The following is a 27,654-nucleotide window of genomic DNA, read 5'->3' as shown; positions in this document are numbered from 1 at the left end:
CAGATAGCTCGCTGTGGCGTGCGCGTGCACCACTCGCGTGCTTGGGTTGGGTCGCGGCTCCAGCCCCCCACACTTATAGATCATGTGTCCGGTGGTGGTGGACTTGCCCCAATCCACATGGCCAATAATAACCACGTTAAGGTGAGGTTTTGCGGGCGCTTTTTCACCACTCATGTCTGCTGTGATCTCAATTTGTTCTTCCTGTTCTCGGAGTGTCAGGAATTAACCTTGCTACCGCGCAGCTTTTATTGCCTCTATTCGGGCTCGGTGTAGCTGCAGTACGTGACCACGAGATAAAAGAGACAATCACGGAGGCTACGTAGAGTATAGCTGAGGAAGATAAACTGTAGCTCTTAAGAAATGAACCAATGACAGAGGTCAGTGAAGGAATGCTGTTGGAGCCCATAATACTGGACCCGACGCCATATGTTTTTCGGCCTAGGGTCCTTGCTTGATTAGTAGATACCGGTCGCTGATGAAAGTAAAAAAAAAATACACTAATGCTTCTCAGCTGCGTGCAGCTTTTGTCCTTTTAACCCTGAATGTATTTTTTTTCTGCTTTTGTTTGTAAAAACCTTTAATCCTCTGTATATCAAAAACGCAGTGTTTTTGTTTGGGTTTTGCTCCTGTTTGTGAGGGTGTGTGCTTTTCAGAGTTTTCTAAACCATGTTTTAATTAGATTTAGGTCTTCTGATACTAAATAAAATACGGCTTTGGCACGGCCGCCAACTAATGTGAAACCGATGTCAAAGAGACAAAAATGTACGCAGAAAAACACTGTTTGTTAGGTTTTGTTCCCACAGTGTATTTGTATTTTTTTTTACCAAGATATGTTCAAGTTCCATATTGTGGCACTAAGGTTTTTCTCGATATGTTGGGATACCCTTGATTCATTTTCTTGGTTTACGAATTATGAGTACTTGGAGAGAGTTTGAATATTAGTATCCGTTTTGCATAAAGGTGACTTAGTATCCAGAGGCGAATTGCCGTTGTATACGTGTTCAAACTCTTTTTAGGATGGGGGCAGTACCTTTGGTCTAGAAGACACACAGCATGCCACTTTACCCGTCTGGATCGCATGTAACTGGTTGAACAGATTTCCTCCACCTCCGTCATCTCAGAGTGTCAGCTGCTGACTTCCTCCCTCCCCGGTTTCTTCCTCTTCACTTCGTCTGGCGCGGTACGATCCGCATCTGCTGGCTTGCCATCCAAGTGGAACACAGCATTTTCACCACCACAAACAGTGTCTCAAAGTACTGCACAGCCTGCTCCTCGCATCATAATTACACAGATCACATGGCACTGTGGGAAGGACGGCCGCGTGAGCCCTCGCGTCCCCACTCTTCCTGTGTTTGCCCATTAGTATTCTAATGGCAGTCATCTTCTTTGCGCCAGCTTGCTATCCAGGTTAGGAGCTGCTCAATGCTCCCTTTCAACGGCTGCGAAGTCCGCTATATTTCTGCCTCTCTGGTTCTAAAAAGTTGGGATTTGCAATATTTGAAATTTTGTACACTTTTATATCCATGAACAGCCCCAAATTTTGACTGACTCATATTTGCTTAGGCAAGTTTCAACAGAACACAGCCATGAGCGTAGCTATGGTGTTTTAGGCCCTAAAGCAGGGCGTAGCTATGGTGTTTTAGGCCCTAAAGCAACAAAGGGCAAGCTTGCCTCCTTTTTTTCACACTAAGGTTACTGCTATCTATGAGGATCTATCAAATACTCTGGGATCCCCCACTTTGGATTTTCAGCAGGAGCCGCCTATTTGCAGGCTGACCACTTTCGATCCCTTAACTAATAAGGAGGTTTTGACACTATTAGGCTCCATAAAATCAGGTGCCGCCTCTGACCCATGCCCTCCGCACATTTTTCATCTGGTGGCGGATAGGATAGTGCCATGTCTTACAACCCTAATTAATCAGGTACTAGCATCAGGTACCTTTCCAGCTGCCTGGAAGGCTGCCTGTGTTAAACCCCTCCTCAAAAAGGCCTCCTTGGACCCTCTGAACCTAAGAATTATCGCCCCATCTCGGGCCTTCCTCTGATGGCTAAAGTTGCTGAGAAGGCTATCAATCAACAACTGATGGGGTACTTGGACGAAAACACCCTGCTGGACAGGTCCCAGCACGGTTTTCGGCCTAGGCATTCCACAAAGTCTGCCCTCTTAACTGCAGCTGAAGGGATTCGGGCGACAGTAGACAAAGGGGGGCGAGCTATTCTCGTCCTTCTTGATTTGTCTGCTGCGTTCGATACTGTGAACCATAGGGTGCTGATCCAGCGCCTCCAGGAGGTGGGGATTGTAGGCCGAGCCCTGACTCTGCTCTCTTCCTTCCTGGAAAACAGAACCCAACGCTTAAATTGGGCTGGTCTACATTCGGACAGCTTCTCTCTACCTTGTGGTGTCCCCCAGGGTTCAGCCCTTTCCCCCTCCTTATTTAACATTTATGTTAAACCCTTGGCCAGCTTGGTTAGGAAGCATGGTTTCACGTTGGTGTCCTATGCCGATGACTCACAGCTAGTGATATCGGCTGTTGAGCATCCTGAACAAATAGCGGCCAAATTCCACGCCTGTCTCTCCGATGTGATGACATGGATGCATCGGAGTTTTTTTAAAATAAACACCGAAAAAACAGAAGTGATGGAGTTTGGGAAGGGGCCATCAGTTTGGAACTCTTTCTGGTGGCCTGTGGCAGCCGGGCAATGTCCCCTTCCAGTCACTAAGGTGAGGAATATGGGGGTGGTTTTTGATCAAAAGCTAAACATGTCAGCTCAGGTCAACAGCCTTGCGTCCTCCTGTTTTTTTCTGCTCAAAACTCTGCGGAAGATTCTTCCTTATATACCTCTGGCATTACAGAAGACTGTGATGGCTGCTCTTTTCATGTCCAGACTGGACTACTGTAATGCCCTGTTTCTGGGCACCGACAAATTTCAGGTCAGAAAGCTTCAATCTTTGCAGAACGCCGCAGTTCGGGTTATTCTTAATCTACCCAGGGGCTGCTCTACCTCTGCAGGAAGGAATTCCCTCCACTGGCTCCCGGTTCAACAAAGAATCGAGTTCAAGGCACTTTGTTTGGTGCATCGGGCTCGTTTTGGCGGGGGTGCGAATGATGGGACTGACCGGTTAATACCCTATACTCCGCTCCGTGCTCTGCGATCGGCCAACCTTGGCCTTATGTGTATCTCCAGATTCAATCTTGCCAGATGGGGCGGGCGCTCCTTCGCCATCTGTGCAGCGAGACTATGGAACCAATTGCCTGTCGAGTTGCGACTACAACCTAGCTATGTCCTTTTCAGAAAATTGCTTAAGCATCACCTATTCCAGGCCCAGCTGTAATCTACTCCCCTGTAAGTCATTCACACCACAGCGCCAAGACACCACATGGTATTCGAGCGCTTTATAAACCTTTTTTATACTTTTTTATACTTTATATGTCTCACCTATGGGACCTTTATAAGTATTAAGATATGCAGCACAATATCCTTGGTGCAACAACATTAACTGTTGCATGGTTAAACACTTATAAGGTCCCAAAGGTGAGACCTATTGGCTATGCCAATGCTTGTTCCTCCAGGCACTGAGTGGCCTTGCATCAATTGCAGCCACCGCCCCTTCTTTTGCCACGCGCAGCAGTGTTTTTTGCACTATCCACAGAAGCGGCCCTCTGTCATTGCCACAGGTTGCTAGCCTTCAGCGCCCCTCCTTAGGAGCCTAAAGGGACACGGTTAGTACACCGGCATAGCTGGGCGAGAGGGGCTCGCTTCCAGAGTTAGCCAGGAAGACGCCATGCATGTCCCACCACAAACCATGCCCCAGGAGTGTATCTATGGTGGTATAGTGAGTCGATAGTCTGGTGGTTTGCCTCTGCTGACACCCATGAATAAGAGCATTGTAGAAGTTAAGATTTGAGTGGACTGCTTGAGACTGGCATTGTAGTGTTCAAAAAGGGCGGGCGCTTCTTTTTTTGACATTTTGTTGTCTGCTAATCGGGGTCTGTTTGAGTGGTGGCTTTGGGGTATAGTAGGCATGGTGTTAATCTGGCTTTCTCCGTTGATCTGGCTGTCTCCATTGTTGAAATGATCTTAGAGTAAGAGTACCACCACACTGGTTGATTTTCAGATTGTTATTATGTGGGAGGCAAGATAATTTCTTCCTTTCTCAGTACATCAAGCTTGATGTCTATTCTGGTTACAATAGCCACAGTAGTTGGGGTGGATGATTTACGAAGGGGTAGGGTTTGGTTTTCATCATTGAGTGGTGCAGTTCTTCAGGGGTCGTCTTGTATTTTCCAGGGTTGCAGCTTTCCGCCTAGGGCTTTCTTGATTAGAGTTTGGTTGTCCCATGTACAGTTGGGTCTGCTAGGGTCTTGGCGGGCTGTCGCTGGAATCATCTTGTTTTTGTCAGGCCTGTGTATAATTGTACGATAACCCGTGGGACTTTGGGAGGTCAAAAGAGATTGGTTTCCAAAAGGTGGATTGAGGCTGTGATTAGTTTTGAAAGGTGATGGAGGGATGGGAGTGCTGTGGATGCAGTGGGTATTGTGTCCCCAGTTAGGTTAGTGTTGGTAGGAGTGCTGTGCAAAAGGCTGTTGAAGGCATACTGGAAATGGTTGGTTGTTATGAGTGTGTCCTATGTCGGGTGATGGGTATTGTGATCTGGGACGACACGTGTTGTCGGGATGTTTATTGGGTTCAGAGCTCTTGGAGAGCTGTTCATGAGCACAGGTGTGGTGTTGTGCAGGTATGGTTTGATAAGCGAGCTGTTAGTAAGTTGAACCTCAGTGTGGGGGTTCTGTCTGTAAATTAAGGTGTGGCTAGTTTGGTCGGGTGTTGGCTAGGTTGGTGCTTCCTTAACCCCTCCCCTGCTCATGACGGAGCCATTACGTCATGAGCCACGGTTGCCGTGTGCTCATGACGGAGTGGTTCCGCCCACGCGGCGCTGTTTCCCCGCCTGTGCGGGGGGGGACAATGCAACTGGGCGGAGTCATGACGGAACCACTCCGTCATGAGCACAGCTCAACCGTGGCTCATGACGGAGTGGCTCCGTCATGAGCACAGCGCCACCGCGCTGCCCCCCAACCCCCCCCAGCGCTGCGGCAGAATTCCCGCCGTAGCGAAGGGGTTAAGTGACTAAGGTGCGTAACATGAGGTATAGTGGTTTTGAGCGGGAGTTGAGCGTTCTTTGTGGTTTGCAGCATAGTGTGGGAGAGCTCTTAGGATGTATGGCACTGCTGTGTCTTATTTGGCTACGGGAAGTTTTATTGATACTGTGATGTGGTTGTTATGGGTGGCTATTTTGGCTGTGTGCGCAGTTTAGAGAGTCATATAGTGTAGAGAAGTATTGGTCAGAGAGCAGTAGGTTGTGTTCGACTGCTTCGACCAAGATGTTTCCTTTTCTGTAGATGAAAATGACAGTATCACCTCTGAAATTTCTGGAAGGAGCTATAGTTAGTTTCCATCCATATGGGATTTTGATAGTTGGTCACCAGAAGAGGACTGTCCATTTGTCCGGCCGTCTTTTGTAGAAGATAAGGCCAGTTTTTGTTGGCCTTTTCAGGGCACTATTGTAGATATATGCTATGAGGGTCTTCAGTATTTCTTTGAGTAGATTGTTTAAGATTTTTCGCAGCAGATTTAGAGAGATTCTGTAGATATTGTTCTAAAGGAGTTACCACTGTCTTGTTGTAGTCTTTTGTTGTAAGTGGGATCCATCATGCTTCAATGAGTGGCTGAGTGGGTCTACTTGTGATGGTTTAGGTGGTTTGCAGGCCTGTGTGAAAAGGACTACATTGGAAGGTTGTATTTGCTTATCTCTGGTTTCAAATTGCTGACTTCCCAATCACCGCATATGTCAATGAGGAGAGTTAGTTCAGTGAGGCATTTTGCAGGTTAAAATGTAGAATGTTTTGTATTAATGTCTCTTCATCTCTGAAGGTGTTTTCAGTACAATCCACAGTACAAGGAACATATTCTGCCTTCTCTTTGCAGTCGAGGACAGCAGTCATTTCTTGCCTAATGATACCTGTGTCGTAGTTATTGGCAGAATAGAATGAAAGGGTGGTTTTATAAACCATCTTACCTATCTCTAGGATTGTTGGCCATGTTTGTGCAAGTTTTGGTCACTTGCTTTGAGAGCCAGTGTGATTCTGCAAACAAGCGCAGACTAAGGACCCTTAGCAGAGATCAAAATGGAGATACAGCAGGCAAAAACATTTTGAGACCAATCCCAGCAGATCAGCAACCCTCTGGTGTACCACAAGATGCAGAGTTCTAAACCAGAGGAGCGGCACCCAGTTTATGACGAGTCAGTGATAATAAAGGAGCTGTAAGAGGGCCCTCACTACTCCTCAACCTCCATAGACTATGCCAGCTTCTCCTGCTAGGATCTCTGCACTTCCTGTGCCCGGCTGGCAGTGTGCATGGTTTTTGTTGAGGGGGCTTCACTTGCCGGTGCTCTCTATTACCTGCAACCTCCATTCTCCAAGGGTTCATTCTAAGTGTCGTAGTTAAGTTGTGATGTGGGGGTCCTAAGTGTAAATATGTTATGACCCCTGGGATCATGTTGTTTGTAGAGTGGGGGGTGGGGAGGCAGTGGTAGAAGCCTGCATGCCTCGGACCTTTTCTTGATTATGTTGGGCCTTTGCTGGGCTGCCTTCAGAGGTTGCCTGTGGCCTCAACCCCGCGGAGTCTGCGCTGAGTGTAATGCAGGTGGGTCAAGGGGTATAGTTAATAACCTGTTGTCTCAGAGAAGGGTCTGTTATTGATGATCGATTTTTCCTCTGTCCTCTTTTGCCTCCCAATTGCCTTTTCTAGTCTGAGGAGTACCAGTCCCCTGGTAATTGCCCAATGGGTACAGTGGGGAGGGTAGTGATGGGATCCTGCTTGCCTTTCACTTGTTGAGTTCCTATGTTGTATCTACTGTCGGATCTCTGCTCATTCTGAACCGCCTTCCGCTACAGTACAATTTCACCTTCTCTCAGTTGTGTTCTGCGATCATTGTGGCATAGAGAGCTCCTTAACCGAATAATTTGAAGTACTATTGGGATTTCTTTCATGTGATTTGATTGAAATATTTGTAAAGCTCCGCTGTCGCTCCTGAAGGAGCATCCTGGCGCTAATGGATAGCGAGGTCTGATGACCTGTTCTTTGTTCTCTTAAGTACTTAACTGTCTCTGGACCTTAGCACCTACATTTCTTTAATCCGGGACAGAAACATTTGTCCTAATGTGGTAAGATTGGGGTCTCATTTATTCTACATGTGGGTAGATGGCCGTCCCGTCTTTGCTCCCGATAGTTTGTCCCCTTTGTTCCGTCACCCCAGTCTAAGTAGCACCCCAGCTGGCACAGTTCCACTGGTGTCGTTTTTTCTCGTTCTCTGCAACTCTGCATATTGATGCCTTGAGAGTACCCTTCTCCTGCTCTTCCTTTGTGGTTAGAGGAAATGGCGTTCACTTTCCTACAGTTCGTGGCGCTATATTCTCCTTGGAGCTTTGTTGTAGATGATAATGCATACGCATGTATTAGTCATTGCACTTATATTTTTTTTTTTCCTTTGCAGGTGCTATTCCGCCTTGTCAAAGAAGCACTTTGCTTTACTTTTTCCAAAGTGGAACAGCATCGGCAAATAGGCATTGGCAAAGCCAATAGATCAGGTAACACCACTGAAATCCAAGACCTACTGGCTTTGACAATATTTATTTGTTAATTCTGAAAATCGGTCACTCCGTTGGGGGGGGGGAGGGGGGAGGGAGTGTGTGTGTGTGTGTGTGTGTGTCTGTCTGTCTGTCTTGTCAAGCTTGCCCATTGTTAGGAGAGGGTGCAGAGGATGGAGTAATATAGTATATTGTCTTCTAAATGTGAATTTTTTGTCCTGTTAATTAGGACCGGAAGTTATCCAAGTCTGAGCGTCAAAGATTTAAGGAGGAGGCCGGCATGCTGAAGGGATTGCAGCATCCAAATATTGTTCGTTTCTATGACTCTTGGGAATCAACTTTGAAGGGAAAGAAATTCATTGTCTTGGTAACGGAACTGATGACATCTGGCACACTAAAAACGTAAGTCGCCTTTACAATTCAGGTAAACGCTGCAACTAAGCAGGGATTTTGTAGTTTCAGGGAAAATAGAATAGATGCAGTGGATATCTTGCAATTTGGGATTTCTCGTAAGGGCACCCAGAAGAACAGTGGTGACTTAAAGTATGACCGATAAATCTAATCAGTGTTGTAAAATAACGGTCCCTCTGACACTTACTGCATTTACTACTAGAGTTCAGGGGAGGTCAAAGAAGGATGTAAAGACATACATGAATGGGTTGCATGAGGGGTACATGTACACTGTAAATAATGTGGTGGGCATAGTATGCACTTAGTATTTGGGGTAGCGCAGAGTCGAACGAGTTTGTTCCCTAAAAGAGTTCAGATGATGTAGGACGTACTCTGATTCAAATGAATGGACATAGAGGCATGCCAAACTGGGAGCCAGCGTGCTCCCCTTGGAAGTCCCATGTATTTGGAGGAAATACTCCCACTCAAATTCAAAGAAGTTGCTTGACAGAGCTAAGTGGGCCAGATCAAGTACAAAGGCCCCTTGGGTCATGTGCTTCCAGTCTGTCATTCAAGATCTTGTCTACAAATTCCAGGGTTGCTTCCTGGGAAATGTTAGTATACAAGAACTCCACTTCCAAACTGATCAGTATTTCACTGCTGTCATTGAAGGGAACATATTTTATCAAATTGAGGAGATCTTTCGTATCTTGTAAAAATGTGGGCATTTTTTTCGCATAGGGGGAGGGGGCTGGAGATAAAGTCACATAACTGTGACAAGGTTCTGGGATGGACCCAATTCCCAAAACAATTGGCCTTCCAGGTTTTTATGGACCTTAAGGAGTGTGTAAAAGTAGGGTATGCTAGTTTTTTTTCTTAAACCACTTTATTGGCATTTTTAATTCATAGAGGCAAGATACACAATCAGGATTCATATCGTGTGGACCTCTGTTTCCCACCCTCCCTTTGTCTTCTGCATTCACAAATATATTCCATGTGTATCCATGACCACTTTAGGTGGGATCACCTTGTTCGATTCCATGCTGTGATTTCCATGCCAACGAAAAAAAGATAGCTCCCGATCTCCTCCCTCCCTTCCCGTGTTCCTAGTTGTCAGTGTGTGAGTCTTAAGGGGGTTTTAATTATCTCAGAGATTTATCTAGCTCCCCACCTGTTCGCTTTCACCCTTCAGTCGTTTGAGACCAGCCATATTCTCCAATGCTACATTAACGGTCGTCCTCATCCGAGACATACGGATCTCTCCAGTCTGCTATCGCAGCTGCCCAAGCTCGGGTATCGTCTTCAAGCTTTTTATCATTTCGGACATGCTTCATACGAATCGGTTCAGCAGTCGGCCATTCACACATGCCCACAACCACACATCCATCCTCCGGGGACCAGACTCAACCATGTGATAGCAACACACCTCTTCGCTAGAACTAACCCTAGAAGATCAATCCGTCTACTTCGTTTCTTAGTCTTGGGAGTGGGTAGCAGTCCCAACAGCACTGACCGTATTTCCCTGGGGATTATCCATCCCGTAGCCATTTGCAGTCGACCAGTGTACTTTCCCAATATTGTGTTAGTGTCGAGCAGGTCCTTATGTGTAAGAAATGTGCCTCTGTCTCCCCACACCGGGGGCATGCGCTTAAATGGCCCGGGTAAATTCTACCTAGAGTCTGCGGGGTTAGATATACTTGATGTACAACATTGTATTTTATTAGTTTATATCGCACATTAGAGCTCATCTCCCGGATGCCTTCATGGACTTTCGACCACTCTCGCTCTGATATGGGTTTTCTACCGCTTTCTCCAACCTTGTCTGTACCGGGAGGGTCCCCCTAGAGAGGTCGTTGCGGAGTTCTCTATAGATGTGGAAAATTAGATATTGTCCCTGTGTCATGTAAAACACTGTTAACACCGAGGTACTTGGGGGCTCCTCAGGAAAAGAGTGCCATAGTTCTCGGGCGACCCCTGATATCTTTCCATATTACAGGAACTGCCCTGTTCCCAGGTCAAAGGCGGCTTCCGCTGCCTCCCATGTTAGAAACTGTCTGTTGTCATAAAGGTCTTCCATCATGAGGCATCCTCTGTCCTTCCACTTCCAGATCGACATAGTGCTATATGCTTGAAGGGTTTCACCACCCATAGCGGCATGTTCGGGGCATTGGGCGCATGCTGTATCACCCCCCTGACTGCGGTCTCCCACACCGTAGCCACGTGTTGTATGATGTATAGGTAAGTCTTGGGAATTCTGGCACCAAGCATTAGAACTTCTGGCCGGGAATGATCGCCATACGTGTCAGGCAAGAGTCGCGTTTCTCAATTATCATTTTCATCCAGCCAGTGGACTTCATGTTGCAGTTGTTCGGTCATATAATATAGCTCTAACCGAGGTGCCTCCAAACCTCCATCTTTCCATTTTCTTTGAAATTATCCGTATTCGTTTGCGCTTGTTTTCCTATAGGAGCTCCACCAGCAGACTATCTAGTGTTGAGAAATAATGTCTAGGGATCCAGTACAGGGAGTGCCGAAGAGTGTAGAGGCATCGGGGTAAAAAAACCATTTTTATGATTGGTACTCACCCTATTAGGGACAGAGGTTAGTCCTTCCAAAATCTTATGGAGCCACATGTACCCTCCATTACTTTTCCTATGTTCTCCAAGTAGGAAGGAGCCGTATGCATCAGACGAATTCCTAAGTATTTTGTTCCGTCAGTCACCGAAGGAAGGCCCACCTCTGATAATTCATCTTTTGACCCTCTTGCCTGTCTCCCAACAGGAATTAGCTTGGATTTTTCTGGACATATACGGAGTCCTGATATTGCCCCAAATTTCAGCAACTCCGTGAGCAGAACCTGTACCGCCCAGGTTGCTTGACGTTTTTTTACCAATGTATCATCGGCATATAGGGAGACTACGTGAGTTGTGTCGCCCTGGGGAATTGACCCATCCACCCATCTTTTCCCTCAGAGCTGCTGCCAGGGGCTCCATTGCCGCTGCGAAGAGGAGCGGCGAAAAGGGGGAAACTCTGTTGGGTACCCTGTGCCAGTGCAAACTGCTCCAACACCATTTCCCCAAGCCGAATCTGGACTACTGGGTATTTATACAGCACTTGGACCTATTTAAGGAACACCCTTCCCACTCCAAGTCATTGCAGAACTGACCAGACATATTCCCACTCCACGGAGTCGAAGGCTTGCTCCATATTGAGCATTGTTGGAGTGCAAACCTTGGGCCTAAGACACTGAGCATGCCAAACGTGCTAGTCGTCGCAGATTGTGTGTGGTGTTTCGCTGTGGTATGCACCCAGCCTGGTCCGGGTCTACGAGTTTGGGCATATGCGGCAGGCCACCAGTATCCCGCTCTGAAGCTTAAGTTTAGGAGTGAAATCAGCCTGTGTAAACCAAACAATAGGGGGTTCTTATCAGGTTTTAATATCATGGTCACCACTGCCTTTCCAATGCCTCATTGAACACTTCTAAGAGGCGATCCGCTAGAAGTTGAGCGAACCATTGCTAAAACTCTGCCGGGAGTCCGTCGCTCCCAGGACTATGAACCGGTTTAAGACGTCTGATGGCTGCTAATACTTCTTTTTTGATGATCGGGGCCCCCAGTATTGCCACCGCATCATGATCCAACCGCGGCAGAGCTATCGTATCTAAGAATGGGGAGAGGAGTTGGCCTAACGTCTAGGGCTCTCGACCTTGGACCTGGGTTTGAGTCTCGGTAATGACGCTAATCTCCCTGTGCCTAACAAAAAATTAATGTGTGTCCTCATGTAACGTAACTGCTGCTATGTAAAGTGCTCTGATACCTGATTGGATTCGGGTCAAGTTTGCGCTATATAAAAACTATGGGGAAAAAAAAAAAGAAATTTTGTATTGCCGCTTGAGGCAGGGGGAGTTTGTTCTGATAGACGGTGGCTAAGTGTTTGGCCAACGTGCTAGTGATCGCTGGTTGGGTGCTTAATAATTCTCCATTGCTATTTTGTAGCTGTAGTATCGGCATTACGGAGGTCTCTTATTTTTTTTTATTTTTTTTTTATTTTTTTAGAAGTCTCGCAAGGAGAGCCCCTGTTTTGTCCCCCTTCATGTGTAAACGCTGTTTTTCGAATCTGCCCCAGGAATCCAGCAGAGCCTCTCGGGCAGTGCACCATTCTCCCATTACGTGAGGAGCTGTAGGTAGGGCCGCCTCCAGCTGCTGTCGTTCTTACATTTTGATATCTTGCTCCAACTGGTGTTGTACCCCTATTTTGTTTTTATACAAACCCCCGGATAACTACCATTATAGCCTTCCTCCTCAGCTTCCTGCTGGACGCAGTCCCCCAGTTGTCTTTGAAGCACTGCGATAGAGAATCTGAGATTTTAGCCGCGTATGGGGTGTGGGGGTGTCTGACAACGCCTCTGCTCTAAGTTGCCACAACTGTATCGCCAGCCGATCCAAACTGAGCAAGGTCGATGAGTGGTCAGACAAATAGCGGGACAGGTAGGTCATTCCTGCTACATCGGGATACAGCTCGGGTGAAGGACAACAATAGTCCAATCGACTAAAGGTATTTTGGGGTGGGGGGGGGGAAAGAGTGTGACAGGAGAATTTCAGTTTAGGGGTGTTGCGCTCCCTCCATTTATCTCGGACCTGCATGCCCTGCATAATGTCTAGTAAGGTCTCAGTCATTTTGGGTTTAGTGTTCTCTCGTCAAGAACACAAAGTCTCACGTCGGGACTATTCCTACCCCCAAGTAAGGGGCTGCCGCTGCCATGACTGAGGAAAGAAGGCTGGACAGTCAGAGTTAGGGGCACAGACATTAATGAGGCATAATTCCCTCCCCTCAAATTTACCATGTAAAATCACATATCGCCCTTCAGGGTCTGTCACATGGTGAAGGCGTTGAAAGGGTGCCACACAAATAAGTCTCCCCCTGTGCAAACTCCAAATGTGAAGTGGCATATAGTTGCCCTCTCCACCTCCGATGGATACAAGGAATATAGTCACCCCATATGTGCGTGTCCTGTAGACATATCATCGCCATCGTCTATCATTTTAGGTAAGTGAATACCCTCTCCTTTCTCATATGCTGCCATACCCCGAATATTCCAAGTGATGAATTTAGTCACGTGTGAAGCAATATTTCATCCAATCCCCGCCATCCACCCCGCATTCTTCCTTTTGCGTTTCTCCCACCTCCACGCACACTGCAATTTTTTTTTTCAAGCAGTATAACCAGACACGGCATCAGTAACACTCCCACCCCTTTCAAAACCTAAACAACTTCTGTGTACCCAACAATCTCCTTCCCCATGGGCAGTCCTGTGAGTCCCATTCCCCTTTCCGGTGAAGAAGAAAAACTTGCTCATGCAGCACCACCTCCCACCCTTTCTAAAAACAGGAAATAACAAAAACCCACATCACCATTGTTCTGATTATATCTGTATCTTTGTTACCATTCTTAGATGTGTGGTTGAATATCCCCCCCATAATGGTGCTGTGCTAAAGGCCTGGCACCCGGTAGGGTGCGAGGCCTAAATCTCTAGCTCCCTACATGGGCTCCAACCTCTGCCGTAGAAGCCCCCTTGATAGCTCTTTTCTCGTATTAAAAATTTCTCTTCTATACATCTAGTTCCAGTATCTTTCCACCACAAAGAGACTGTAGGTATAGATTCCTTAACTTAGAATTACCCCCAGGAGTCAGACTGGATCCGGAGACATTTTTTTCTTAGCTGTACCCCTGCGCGTCAGTAGGTGGCGTTGGTCGACTCAGAGTTCGCCGTCGTGGTCACCCGGATGACCTCGCTGTGTGTACTTAAAAGCCGCCCCTGCGTGCTGACGTCTGTTCTTTCTTTTTCCGTGCCAGCCAGCGCAGATCCAGAGACACCGTGTCCCTTAGTCAATTTTTGACTAAACTGTTTTGAATTTTGTCTAAATCTTTTTCGAGTCTTTCGACTCCTGGTGCACGAGGGATGTCCCATCGTCAGACCGGCTTCAATCCTTGTGACTCCTGTCACAAGCTGATGTCTGTCATGGATCTGCACCAAATAATGTCCTGTGGGCATGTTTTTCAAGGCCTATTGTTCAACAGTTCACCAATTACCATACCATATCACACTTACCAAACATTCAAGCGTACGGGTTATTATTCAGACCAACTGTTGCGATGTGTTAGCACAAAAACTTTCAAATAGTACGTCTGTAAACACAATTTATTAAAAATGTATCATGTTAAAAGTTCATTTCATGCAAAATACTCCTACATGAAATTACAGTACTTTAAAAACCTTCCATATAACATATTGCGACAGTTGGTCTGAATAGTAACCTGTATGCTTGAATGTTTGGTAAGTGTGATGTGGTATGGTAATTGGTGAAATGTTGAACAATAGGGCTTGAAAAATATTCCCAGAGGACATTATTTGGTGCTTTTCTGTTTAAATCCTGTTCCTTTAGGTACTTAAGGGTCTCTCTCTTTTTTAAGTGTCATAGATCTGCACCTCGTGTGTCTCTGATGCCTGGTGCGCGACCACGACCCGAAGTCGTGCTCCAACTGTCAGGCCATGAACCCAAAGTCTTTGCGGGAGCGGTCCTAAAAGCTTCTGGAGGCCCGGCAGTCAGCTCCGCACTGCTCAAGGTCCCGGTCGAGGCCAAGGTCGCGGGACCCGTCGCGGAGCCCACACCACTCGTCATCGAAGCCTTCGCACTCATCGGGTAATTCAAAGCACACGAAGAAGGCAAAGAAGCGACGCGGGGCCCAGAGTGTCATCGCTCTCCGGCTGCGCTTCTGGGACAACTCCGCACTTACCTCCCTTTCCGGGAGCCTGAGTGTCCCCTGCCCAGCTTCGAGCTTTCTATGAAGCGCTTCATGGCATCTTTGGGCAGCCCAACTCTGCCAGCGCGCCTATGGGTCCCGCAGACTCGGCCGGGATGCAGATCGGTGCTGGTCGACCTCACGGTACTTTCCCTGGCCCCAAATCCAGTGATGATGCCCCTGACGCAGGTTGTGCACCCAACCGGCGTCGACGCCAGCCTCAATCCCATTTTGGACACTGAGCCGGTCTAGCGTCGACCGACAATGGTCCCGGCGCAGATCGGTACTTTTGTACCACTGTTCTTTCCTGGTGTTCCTTTCCTCCCTTACTGGCAGCCAGAGGAAGGTGAGGAGGACTGAGAGGGGCCTGTTGACCCTCTAGCAGACCAGTTTGAAGAGCTGGACTGGAGAGAGGAGTTGGGTGATGCTAGTGGTCTGCATACCTCTCCAGACCTTGGTATGCTTTCTCTCTCTACCGTGGCTCCGGAGGAGGGAGCCTCCTATGCTGTAGTGTTGGGTAGGGTGGCTGAGGCCTTGGGCCTTGAGCTTCCTATGGTGGCAGTCAGGATTAACTTCCTGACTGAGGTGCTTCAGCCGGCAGCAGCCTCTTCGGAGCCCCTGCTGCCTTTCAATGAGGCCCTCACTGACATCCTTCTGGGCACTTATTCCAAGCCCAGCCCAGGATGATTGCCTGACGATTGCCTGGCCCCGGGTTACCCACTTTTTCACTCCCAACACCCTTCAAGCGCGACCGGGCCCAAGTCATTCGTGTGGCTCCGGACTGGGCACAAGGAGTCTGGTACCCCGAGCTCAGATCAGACTGCCTCTTTGGGAGGATCTTCTGTCGCAGCAGTAGGGGACGGTCCTCCTCCTGAATCTGTCCAGCCTCCACCTCCTTGCGTGGAGATTGAGCGGCAACAGCTGACCGCTTTCAACTTTCCTCCCGAAGTCTAACGTTATCTTGGCAGCCAGGTATCCCTCCACCAAAACGGTATACGCCTGTAAATGGAACAAATTTGTGGCATGGTGCACAGCAAAGGCTGTGGATCCCCTCTCTGCCCCTGTTTCAGAGGTTCTCCTCTTCCTTCTTTCTTTGGCCCAGCAGGGCTCCGCACTGGCCACTCTTAAGGGCTATCTTTCTGCCATTTTGGCCTTTCTTCGCCTTCCTGATCAACCTTCTCTTTTCAAGTCCCTGATTGTTAACAGGTTTCTGAAGGGCATTACTCATCTCTTTCCTCCTTCTCCTTTCGGAATGCCCCAGTGGGACTTGAACCTTGTGCTCACTCATCTTATGTGTGCTCCCTTTGAGCCACTACATAATTGCCCTCTTTGTCTCCTTACTTTGAAGACTGCTTTCTTGCTTGCCATCACCTCTGCTCTCAGGGTGAGTGAGCTTCAGTCTTTATCTTCCAAACCTACCTTTCTTGCTGTCCATCCGTACAAAGTAGTCCTCCATGCTAGGTCCTACTTTTTGCCCAAATTGGTTACTTCCTTCCACATAGGTCAGACCATCACATTGCCCACTTTCTTTTCGCCTCCGCACACTTCCAAGGAGGAGGAGAGACTCCACTGTCTGGACCCAAAGCGCGCGCTGTCTTTCTACCTTGACAAAATACTTCCGGGTGGACGAACAACACTTCGTGGGTTATGTGGGCGCTAAGAAATGTCGGGCAGTGCAAAAAGTACCACCTCTCGATGGGTTGTCCTATGTATTAAGATCTGCTATTCTTTGGCTAAGAAGGGACCTCCAGTGGGACTGTGCGCTCCGTCTACCAGGGTGACGGCAGCCACTACTGCTTTGGGACATGGAGTTCCCTTACTTGACATCTGTCAGGTGGCCACGTGGGCATCCTTGAACACGTTCACCAAGCATTACTGCCTTGACAGCCATGTTCGGCGAGATGGCTTTTTCGGCCGTCAGTTCTCTAGGACTTCCTGGTGTGAACTTAGTACGCAGACCCACCTCCGGGGTTGGCATTGCTGGGGTATCTATTCTAAAGTAAGGAATCTATAACTACAGTCTCTTTCAGATATACAAGTAACTTACCTTCAGTAACGATATATCTGAAAGAGACATATGTTGTTGTAGATTCCTTACCTCCCCACCCATCCTCCCCGTTCTGCGAACTGACTTCGTGGGATAGGTACTCTCTTCTAGGGCCCTAGTTTTGTGCACCAGTGGTCAGTGTCTTGCATGGCTCTGCTCTTCTGGCATAGAAAGCCGTATCAGAACTGACCGCGCGCAGGGGTGACGTCTATAAGTACACACCGCAACGTCATTCCAGCGGCCACAACGATGAACGTGGAGTCGACCAACGCCACCTACCAACTCGCAGGGGTACTGCTAAGAAAATATTTCACCAGATCCAGTCTGACACCTCGGGGTAATTCTGAGGTAAGGAATCTCTAACTACATATGTCTCTTACAGATACATTGTTACCGAAGGTAAGTAACTTGTTCTTTATGATATATATAATTTTAGCCCCCCCCGCCTGGATCCAGAGCCCAGGATCACTTAACTATACTGCCCTCGTATCGATCTGTATCACCGTGGTCAAGCGGCAGTGTTCTCGGTCATGCTAGGGTCTATGTCTAGATCCTGCATGGCCCCCTCCAATTTCAGCACTGTCTCTGATACCTGTAGTGTTCCATCAGGGTAGACTCTGATCTACCTCGGACTTCCGTCGCCTGCACAAGACTTCTTCCATGTCCTTCTCCTCCGGTCTTGGGCCTGTCCTCTCGCTGCGAACGATCTGGACGACCCTGTCGATGGAACCAGGCAGGCCCCCGGCTTTCCATTAGAATCCAGCCAATCGCTTGCCTCTGCTGCAGAGAAGAAAAACAGGGTTCGACCAGCTCTCTCAACTCTGCAACCTTGCGGGGAACAGAAAGCTGTATTTCATGGTTAGGTCACGTAGATGCTGTTTAACTGCTTGGAACATTTTCCGCTGGTCCTGGACCCATTGTGTGTAATCAGGATAAATTGATATGGGGTGGCCCTCAAATAATATTGTTCCCTTATTTACGGGTGAACAGCAGGATTGCATCTCTGTCCTGGAGTTAAAAAAAAAAAGGGCAATAATGGATCTCTGCGATGCACCGGGGCGGTGGGGGGGAGGGGCATCTTCCTATTTGCTCTTTCCACATTAAAAAGCTTGGAGAGTCTTTTAGGGGCCAGTACCTTAACAATCCAGTCTTCCAGGAATAGTTCAGCGGAGGGTCCTTCTGCTCTCTCTGGGAAACCCATGAACCGCAGGTTATTCTTCCAGGATCTTCCTTCGGAATCCTCTGCCCAGTCATCGAGTTTGCCCACCCGCTTTTGGAGTTCAATGACAGTTTCTTCAAGGGTGCGTGCCTCTGTCTGCAATGTGTTAACATTCTGCTCTGTGGTTGCCACCCTTTTGGACACCTTTCGCAGGTCGCAGCCAGCAGGTTAACATCAATGTCCACTGCATCAATTCTGTGCACTATATCGTCCCGAGGAGATTGTATCGCCTGCAAAACATCTGCAGTGAGGGAGGGGGTTCCCCCATGCTCCTCCTGATGCCTCATTGCAGGAACCTGCTGTATTCTCTCCTCTGGTAGTGGTTGTGTATAATTCAGCATTTTGTTGGCTTGCGCTCTAAGCCCCTTGTCTTTCACCATGTTGCCGCAGTGTATCAATGTAGTCTGTTAAGGGGATGCTCCTATATGTCCCCGAGGCGGCTCCGAATATACCTCTGCCAACTGTACTCCTGCGGTGCACAGACAGCAATAGGTCGTTGTAACGATCCCGGTGTGCTGCCCTTTCTTGCTCACATCAAGTCAGAAGCCTTTTTCCTGTGGGCCTCCCAGTCACTTTTTTAGGTCTCGCTGAGTCGGCGCATGCGCTGCGAGACATTTAGTAGGTGGGTTTTGAAAGTGCTACCCCACGCTTTGGCTGGCCTAGCGCTTGCGTTCATGCACGCGCGCAGGCGCCATCGGTCTTTCACGGGTCATTAAGCGTGTGGACGCTGCAGCTGCTGCCACTTTTGCAGCCGCGCACCCCCTCGCTCCGCCCTGTCCGTGTCCATGTTGAAGACCGCTTGTTTGTTTTGTTAAAAAGCAGGTTTATTTTTAGTCGCTCTTGAGGGGTGAAAATTAAACAACCAACAGAACCACACACGTCTTAACTTTCACACCTATTTATGTGTAAATGTTTGTAAAACAATCCAAGTGGCTGACAAGCAGTCTATATCTTGAAAGATCTGTCTGAAGTCAGTAAGGGTGTTTGACCGGCGGTAAGTGCTGGCGTTCGTCTTTACTTCAAGGCTTTTGCATTTCGTTGTCTTCTGAGAGAAACCGCGATGACGGAACTAAGAGGTTCCCCCAGTGTGAACAACACGTACATTCTTTGTTTACATTTTATGAGGCTTAGCGATACCTGCAGGCAGTCGGTACAGGATCTGCCTGTCCTGAGCCCGCGGCACCCTGGAGCCTCCTCGCCTCCCCTGCCCTTCATGGGAAAACGCAAAGACGACGATAAACAGAGGACAGAGACCCAGCCATACCAGGTTGCCTCTTTCTCTCCTTTTACGGGTTAACCATGATTTACCAAGAACAGCTGTCTGAAAATAACAATTTGCATGTCCCTAGTTTTCACGTGAGATCCTAGTCAGCCCCAACGGAAGACTTTTCCCCTTGGTGCCAAAACACATTATTAACGGAACTGACTCTTTGCCAGATGTTTTTGAGTAAGGCAGTTATTCACGCACCGCTGGTCCGTTGCACTGAACAGTACTTCATGAGAGTGTAATCTTGTTATTCTGCAGCAGTGCTTACTTGTTATGTGTAAATCAAGCTATTGTATGGCAAAGTTATCTATGAATGTGAAACTTTTCATGTTTGTCATGTTTTTTGTAGTTAATGCAGGCATTCATTTCGCCTAAAGCTTTACTTGTTTATTTTATAGTTTTGCTCATTCATACTTTCTAGGTTCTTTTCACGTCTTGTATCCTGTTGGAAATATTTGTTTGCTCTCTCCAAATGGTTTTCGGATAGATAGAATCAGGGTGGGGACACTAGAATCATGCGAAAGGGCAGGGCCAAATTATGCGGCAGAGCTGAGTAGATTGAGATGCAAGAAAAGGCATATTATGTTGTATAATGCTGCATATTTTGTGATAGTATTGATTTATTTGTTGCATTTTTGCACATGTAAACACCACCTGGGCGTTAGTTTCATCCCATTAGCATCAGTTTAACAACCAAATATAGCAATAAGGAACAGAAGTTTGACTAGTCAACCTTTGTATAGGGCCCTCAACAACGCGACATGTGTTGCTGCGTTTTAGTAACGTTTAAACTGCTAGAGCTGGAAACATTTTTTTGTTGTTAAAATCAGCAGATTATGTGGCTCATGATGGGTTGTGTGGGGAATGCGGCAACTCTATAAATATGTGAAAAATACAGCAGCCACACAGTTCCATAATTCCAGTGGCCTTGGATATAACAGGTGATGAACTGCTATGGAAAATTTTCCTTTTTATTACAAATTGCATTTCAGGAATGTTTATTAGTGTTAAAAGCATTATTTTGATCTCAGATGTTCTTTTTTTTTTTTTTTTTTTTTTTTTTATTTATTTTTTTTACTCCTAAACTTTTGTAGCCCAGAGTCTAAAAACCGATTCAATATAGTTGGATGCGTCGGAAACTATTCATAAACTGATCAAATGTTTTTTTCACCAGGGAAGTTTCTTATTTTTTCTAGCAGTTTCTCTTTCTAATCCCTGACGTCTTTTTAGGTCTCGCATGCCTCCTGTGTTGTGTTGCTTCCGCTCTTGCCACCTGTGTTGTGTTGCTTCCGCTTTTGCTCCCTGTGTTGTGATGCTTCCCCTCTTGCCCCCTGTGTTGGGTTGCTTCCACTCCTTCCCTCTGTGTTCCTCATCCTCCCTGTTGCCATTCATTAGCCCCCCCCTTTCTGTGTTGCTTCCTTGTTCCCACCCTCCATGCTACTTCCACCCTACCCACCTTCAGTGTTGCTTCCGCCCTTGCCTTTTGTGTTTCTTATTTCAACCCTGCATTCTATGTTGCTTTCCGTGCTATAGTTTTTGATTCTCACCACCTGTCCATATTGCTGTCCCCCACTTTTCTGTTTTGCTTCCCCCATGCCCAATCTAGAAAGAAAAATGCATTTCGCTTTTAACCGATTTAACTTGGATCGAAAGGTAAGGTAAAAGAATTGTGCATCATTTTGTAAACATACAGATGTGTGGTGTACATGCCTGCAAAATGACGTGGTCGACCTCGTCGTAGGATTTTTCTGTCCAGTTTAGTCGTTCTGTACAGCATCACGAAAAACCATTGGCAAAGCCATTAGGTTCCAACAAGTCACATTGGCTTTGCAAATGCTTGTTCAAATTTAGGTCTGTGTATAATTGCCAACATTCTCCAACAAGAAGAACTAGAACATTTCATGTTTAAATACCACTTACTCACAGATTGACAGTACCACGTGATGGGTTCCTCACAAGTGAAGTGACGTGCAGTCATGAAGCATACGTTTGTTGCAGGTCAGAGGGAAGCATTATGTAGCATTTGACTCCTGTAAAATTCTGAAATATAAATTACCTTGCATAAATGAGCGAGCATTGATCACTCACTCCAACAATGTTTTATTTAATAACTCAAGCTGTAGCTGCAAGGCGACCATTTCAAAATGCTGCACCGAATACAGATTTTCCTAGCTTTTGCGCCTAAAAGTTTCCAGTTCGATTGAGGATACTGTTATTTAGACTTCTGAGAATAATTAGATCTTAAATGTGCCAATTGATAGAATGATAGTGTTTTCCCTTTATAGTCTCGTTTCTCATAATTTGAGGGTATTTTCACCTGTAAGGAATTTGCATATCACTTGTATCCCATGTTTTGTTACTGACATGTATCTAGAAATAAGTATGTGCAGTTTGAGAGGGGAACGACCTACTGCCCCTCCTCCTTTGCACCAGATTTTTATTATCCATTTACACTCATGTCTCACATGTCCTTTTGAGACGTTGAGCTCCACTCTGTGGATGTGCCACCCTTTTAGGTGGGAATTTCTTATCCAAGCCACCATTCGTGTGTTTTTAATTTTTTTTCCTGGTTCTAGAACCACAACGTGAGTGGATTCTGCCACCGCTTGTAAAGAGCCCACTAGGTCACGTTGGTTAGGAGCAGTCGGAATGGCAGATAGCTCATTGTGTTAGGTGCATGCTACGGGGATCTGTGTGTAAGACAATTATCAAATTCCAACGCGGGCACGGAAAATACATCCATTTCACACATTTTAATTTTATTTTGGATGTTTGAAAAAGATTAATTCTGCTGTTGTTGCCGCCTCAAAGCACTTTTGGAAGATAGGCTTTCAAAAAAGTTTATGAAAGAACAGAGGTGCTAAAAAACAAGCATTTGCAATGCAGTAGGTCGCGCAATTACGTGAGTTTGTGCTATTGACATTGCAAATAACAATGCCTTTTATTTTTGGTTTTGTTAAAAAAAAAAATGCATGGTCATTTACAATGCCAATAGCTTAACCCTACTCACCCATAGCATCTACAACAAGCATTGGCATAGCCAATGGGTCTCTCCTTTGGGACCTTATAAGTGTTTAGCCATGCAATGGTTGATGTTGCACCAAGGATATTGTGCTGCATAACTAAATACTTACAAGGTCCCAAAAGCGAGACCTATTGGCTATGCCAATGCTTGTTATATCAGGGGCCTGTCCGACTGCAGCTCAGGGATAACCTCCTTCCCTCAATCGGCAAGCACGGGGCTTCCATGCACTGCTTCTCACCTGCAGTCCTCCGGCACCCGAGAAATCTGTCTCTGAATGAGAGCCCTCCCAGGGCCTCTCTGCCCTGTATGTGTAGGATGTGCAATCAACAACTGGGGGCCGCCATGTTACCTTGAGGGGCCTCTTCAGGCCTTCCCATTTTCAGGCTCAGCTTTTCCCTCGCGTTGTCCTTGGGACCGGCAGCACTGGTTCGTCATCCGGAGCTTTTTGTGTGCTGTCCAGGCTTTGGACTGCTGCCTTAGATGGCTCTAGCTCGCACTCTCAGCGGCCGACCGCTGCAGTATCTTCTCAACTCATGGCCGGCCTCTACTCGCTTCAGCCCTGTACGCTCTCTGGGATGTCAGCGTGGGCCGATTAACAGCATGGAAGGCCTCTGCCCCGGCTCTTCACAACAGCAGTACGGCTCCTATCAGAAGCAGTCAGTCAGGATTGGAGGCAGGATTCACTGGGTTCCAGCCTTGTCAAGTGTAGATTCCCGGTCTCGCAGCTATTTTGGAGCAGTGAAGTTCCTCGCCATCTTCTGGGGGCGCTTCTTATCTCCTTACAGGTTTTTCTCAGCTCGGCTGCACTTCTTCAACCGTTCACATTCCGCCTAGGCCTCCCCTGTCTGAGGGCCGCAATGGTCTGCTTCCCAGCCCCTCACGTCTCTGTAACTTCACTCTGTCCGTATCAGTTCTCTGCCACTTCTACCTCTTTATATTGTGGGAGCACAGCGTCGTTTCTCACCGCGGCTATCTCCTCTAATCTGCCACCCTGCTCAGAAAATGGCGCCGGTGGCTTGTCAGGTCAGTTCTTCCTTAGGGCCTAGTTCGCCACCTGGACAGTCGTTCTTAGTGCTCAGACTCTAGCTCTGTGGATGCGCTGTGTTTCTTTAGCCAGTGCGAGGTTGGTAGATTGGAAGTTTCTCTTCGGTACGTGGAAGTTAATTGTCGTTGAGGTATTTTGGTCTGTTGTGTAGGCATTTGTAGGCGTGGATGAGGATCTTGATTGTTACTCTTTTCTCCATGGGGAGCCAGTGGAGTTTTCGTAGGTGCTGGCTGATGTGTTCGTGCTTGGGGATGTCCATGACGAGTCTGGTGGCGGTGTTCTGTATTGTCTGGAGTTTGCGGAGTAGGGACTTGTTGATGCTGGCGTAGAGTGCATTTCCATAGTCCAGCCTGCTGGTGATGAGTGCGTGGGTGACCGCCTTTCTTGATTCATCTGGTATCTATTTGAAGGTCTTTTGGAGGTTTCGGAGTGAGTTGAAGCAGCTGGAGGTGATGGCGTTGATCTGTCGGTTCATGGTGAGTGACGAGTCTAGTACGATGCCGGGGTTCTTGGCGTGATATGTGGGGGTAGGTGGGCTCCAGAGGGCGGTCGGCCACCAGGTGGGGTCCCATGCCGAGGGGGTGTTTCCAAGGACGAGGACTTCTGTCTTCTCTGCGTTGTTTCAGGCAGCTGTCGGTCATCCGGACAGCGACGTCTTTCATTCCTTTCTGGAAGTTGAGTTTGGCGGTAATGGGGTCTTTGGTCAGGGAGAGTATGTGAGCTGAGTATCGTCGGCGTAGGATACGATGTTGAGGATGTGTTGTCGGATGATGGCTGCGAGGGGGCCATATAGATGTTGAAAAGGGTCTGGCTCCGAGACGACCATTGATTTATGAATTATGGATTTGCCACACAATCCATAATCTGCACCATAATCTGCAGGTTTTTAACAACAAAAAATAGTTTTTAGTTTAAACGGATCCAAAGTTAATAAAAACGTGGCCACGTGTGTTTGCACGCAGTGGTACTAATCAGGTGAAATGTTTTCCCAAATTGTATTACCATATAAAAATTACAAAATAATGACGTCAAACTACCAAAAAATGTGCTGCATTATGCTGCATAATTTACCTTTACTTGCCACATAATTTTAGTCAACCCAGGTTCCGCATAATTTGGTGCTCCCCTCCCTCATAATTCCAGTGGCCCTGGTTATTTGTCTTCAAGTTTACATCCCTGAATACGTCACTTCCTACGGAGTAGGGCGAGTGCCCGATTGATGGTGCGAAAGTTCTCCTGCTCATCTCTGCCTCTATCTCTCCTTAAAACAAGCATTTACAATACAATGGTCTCGGCATTGGTAAAGTTAGAGCTATTGGCATTGCTCATGACATTATTTTTGTTTGTTTTTGTTTTTAAAACATTTAAAGAAACGGCATTGTTATTTACAATGTCAATAGCTTAATCACTCTCAAATGCGAGACCTATTGCATTTGCACCAACACACAGATTAAGCTATTGACATTGTAAATAACAATGCCGTTTCTTTACATGTTTTAAAAACATAAACAAAAATAATGTCATGAGCAATTCCAATAGCTCTAACTTTAACAATGCTGAGACCGTTGCAATGTAAAGGGTCAGCTTGCTCCCCTCATGCCGAGGTCTGAGTTGTAAGCTGTGTGGGTTACAGGTAGTTGGTCGTCAGTAAGGAGTTCAGCCTTCCACATCTAGGTACATAGGTTCAAATCTAGATTCGGGCCGTCCATTCTCAGCGCCCGGTGTGACGTCCGCTCTACATTGTTTGAGGCCGAGTTGAACATTAGCCCACTCTGAGCCAGAGGCTGGCCACAGGCCCAGTGAAGTTAGAGTGCGTCTGGGATATCTTTGAGTGACGTGCAATGCCTAGGTTGTAATGTGAACAGGGATCAAGTTGGATACCTGGACTCCTATGAAGGCAGAGCAATACCCATCATTACAGCGCCACGAAGCACCAAAAGTACAGAAGCAAGCACTGAACAAAAAATATAGAACTTTCACTCCCAAAACCACGCCCACTGACATAACCCATGGACATGTATTTACTTGTGTCCCAGGAAAGTTTAAAGTATACTCATGACAATGTGCATTGGCATCAGATGTAAATCTGGACTTAAGGGAAACTAGTGGCAAAATGCTGGTATACTAGGGGATCCTATGGCAAAACACTGGTACACTGGAAGTAATTATTGGCATATGGGATAACTGTGGCAAAATGCTGGCATTGGCAGGAGGAACCCAATTTGTGGAATGAAGGGGCACTCTTGGGAAGAGAGGTGCTGGCATATTAGCACATGGAATATAGAGGTAGTAAATTCTGGTACTGTCATATTGTATGTAACTATTGGCATAAGGGGGCACCAATGGTATGAGTGAGATCATCCATGATAAAATGCTGGTCCAGACACCATCGAAGTGATTGACAAATGGGGCCTACTGCATATTTTAAAATAAATTGGGTGAACCCCTGGGGAGCGTGAGGCTTTACTGACTTGGCACCTACAACATGCCGGAACTATTGGCTTTGTCAATGGGTGTTAATTGCATAAGACAATAAGCAACAACTATGGCTTTGATCTATATGATACTGAAAATGCTTCCGTTCTAAAATGATGAGACTGTGAAATAACTAACAAGGCTCTTCAAAGGCAGTGACTGGTGGAAGCCACACTCGCAATGCACAAGGAAATTGCAAAAAGGCATGTAGCCATTACTAGTGGAACAAAACTCGTATTCATTTCAGGCAAAGGGGCTTCTCAAGGGGAGGTATAAGCCATGTCAGAATACAGCTGCAGGCAGCGCCCAATCCGTGGTGAAGCTGTGAAATCAGGCTGTGAGTACAGAGTTCGAATCCGGGGATTTCGGGGGGTGGACTATAGACAAGAAGTGCATTGTTTAAGGATGTGGCAAATCTGCAGCTGTGGGTCTACGATCCTGACTTTCCCACTGTGGCCAGCGTGTCCAAGTCTTCCAGAGGGTACTGCTGTGGCTCCTCTGTAAGCGGTGGCGGCTCCTGCAGAGAGGTAGGTGGGCACCAGCCTGCCTCATCTCTTTGCTCTTTTCCAGTGCTGCTCGCCGGGCTGTCCAGCGCTCGAGCCGCCCCAGCCTCCATCGGTGGGGATCCCCACTCACAACCGCTGCCCTGGCCACGGAGCCTCCCGTCGGACGCCAGCCCGCAGGCCGGAACACTGCACTAGGAGCCCGGGGCTTCCGCTCCACATTGCCTTCGGCTCACAGGGAAGGCATGTAGACCTTGCCGGGGGACAGAGGCTCTAAACAGACACAAAACACCCACAGCCAGCAGCAGCATCCAGCTACACACAGAGCAGCGCGGAACACATCGCCCCACCCACTGAATAACTACTAGCCAATATCAAACGTCCCCTGTCTCGGCACATGGCGTCTATTGGTTGCGGCACGTTCGAGGAGGTGACTCGGAAGTCGGGGAAGGCTATGCTTAAGGTGTTTAGGCCATGCAGCATGTAATGTTGTTCTGTGGCATGTCTCACTCGCTCAAGGCAAATTGTACGTAATCTCAAAAATATGCTCTTCCAGACACAAAAAAATCCCGACAACTGGGCTTTCCCGCTCTCATAGCCTGGACCCACCCTACCCCTTACCAGCTGCATAGCTGTCCATGAGCAATTGCAGTTGCATTTAGCCGCAGGCACAGACAGTTATGCGTTTAAGACGATAGAAATATGAGCGCAGGTATCGTGCTATTTACGGCCACATTTCGGGATAACAGTAAGGGTTAATCTCGCTAGGTGACCTATTTAGAACAATAAAAACTGGAGCGAGGCACGCGCTCAGCGGCAGGGAATCTGCTGACCCTGTGGAGAGGCACAGCTGAGATAACAAAGCATAAATCTGAACGTGGCACTCTCCTATTTTTTTGCCATCGCCGAATGGAGCTGCATTGTCAGAAAAATGCCCACGCGTTTATGGTGTTGGTCAAAACACAATCGGACCATAACAACCACTCCCTTTACAAATCTAGATGCTGCTTTTGAAATATAACACGAAAAGGCACAAATACATGCAAATAATACAAATCGTCGGAAGATTACGGCCAAGCAAATAGAGGAACAAGGCAGAGCAAAAGGCACACCACTGCCTTTCTCCGAGGCAGAGCAGAAATGCCTCTGAGAAAGGCAGCGGCATTTTCGGATTCGGGGGCGTGTTTGTCTTTTCTCTCCTCCAGCCATTGGCTGGAGGAGAGAATGAGACTT

General features: G+C 47.3%; 1 protein-coding gene across 9 annotated transcripts in view; it reads left to right on the top strand.

Moving 5' to 3' along the window:
• The window catches only part of WNK1 (WNK lysine deficient protein kinase 1), a 1,135,119-nt gene that overhangs the window by 185,307 nt on the left and 922,158 nt on the right, over window positions 1-27,654 (top strand). For all 9 annotated transcript variants that reach the window (XM_085652258.1, XM_085652261.1, XM_085652257.1 and 6 more), the window contains exon 2: window positions 7,879-8,051. In XM_085652258.1, coding sequence (XP_085508384.1) covers window positions 7,879-8,051 — 173 coding nt within the window. The remainder of the gene's footprint in view (window positions 1-7,878; window positions 8,052-27,654) is intronic.

The sequence above is a fragment of the Triturus cristatus genome, chromosome 4_1 (assembly GCF_964204655.1).
Source record: "Triturus cristatus chromosome 4_1, aTriCri1.1, whole genome shotgun sequence".
NCBI classification, from domain to species: domain Eukaryota; kingdom Metazoa; phylum Chordata; class Amphibia; order Caudata; family Salamandridae; genus Triturus; species Triturus cristatus.
This window is presented reverse-complemented; position numbering and strand designations above follow the sequence as displayed.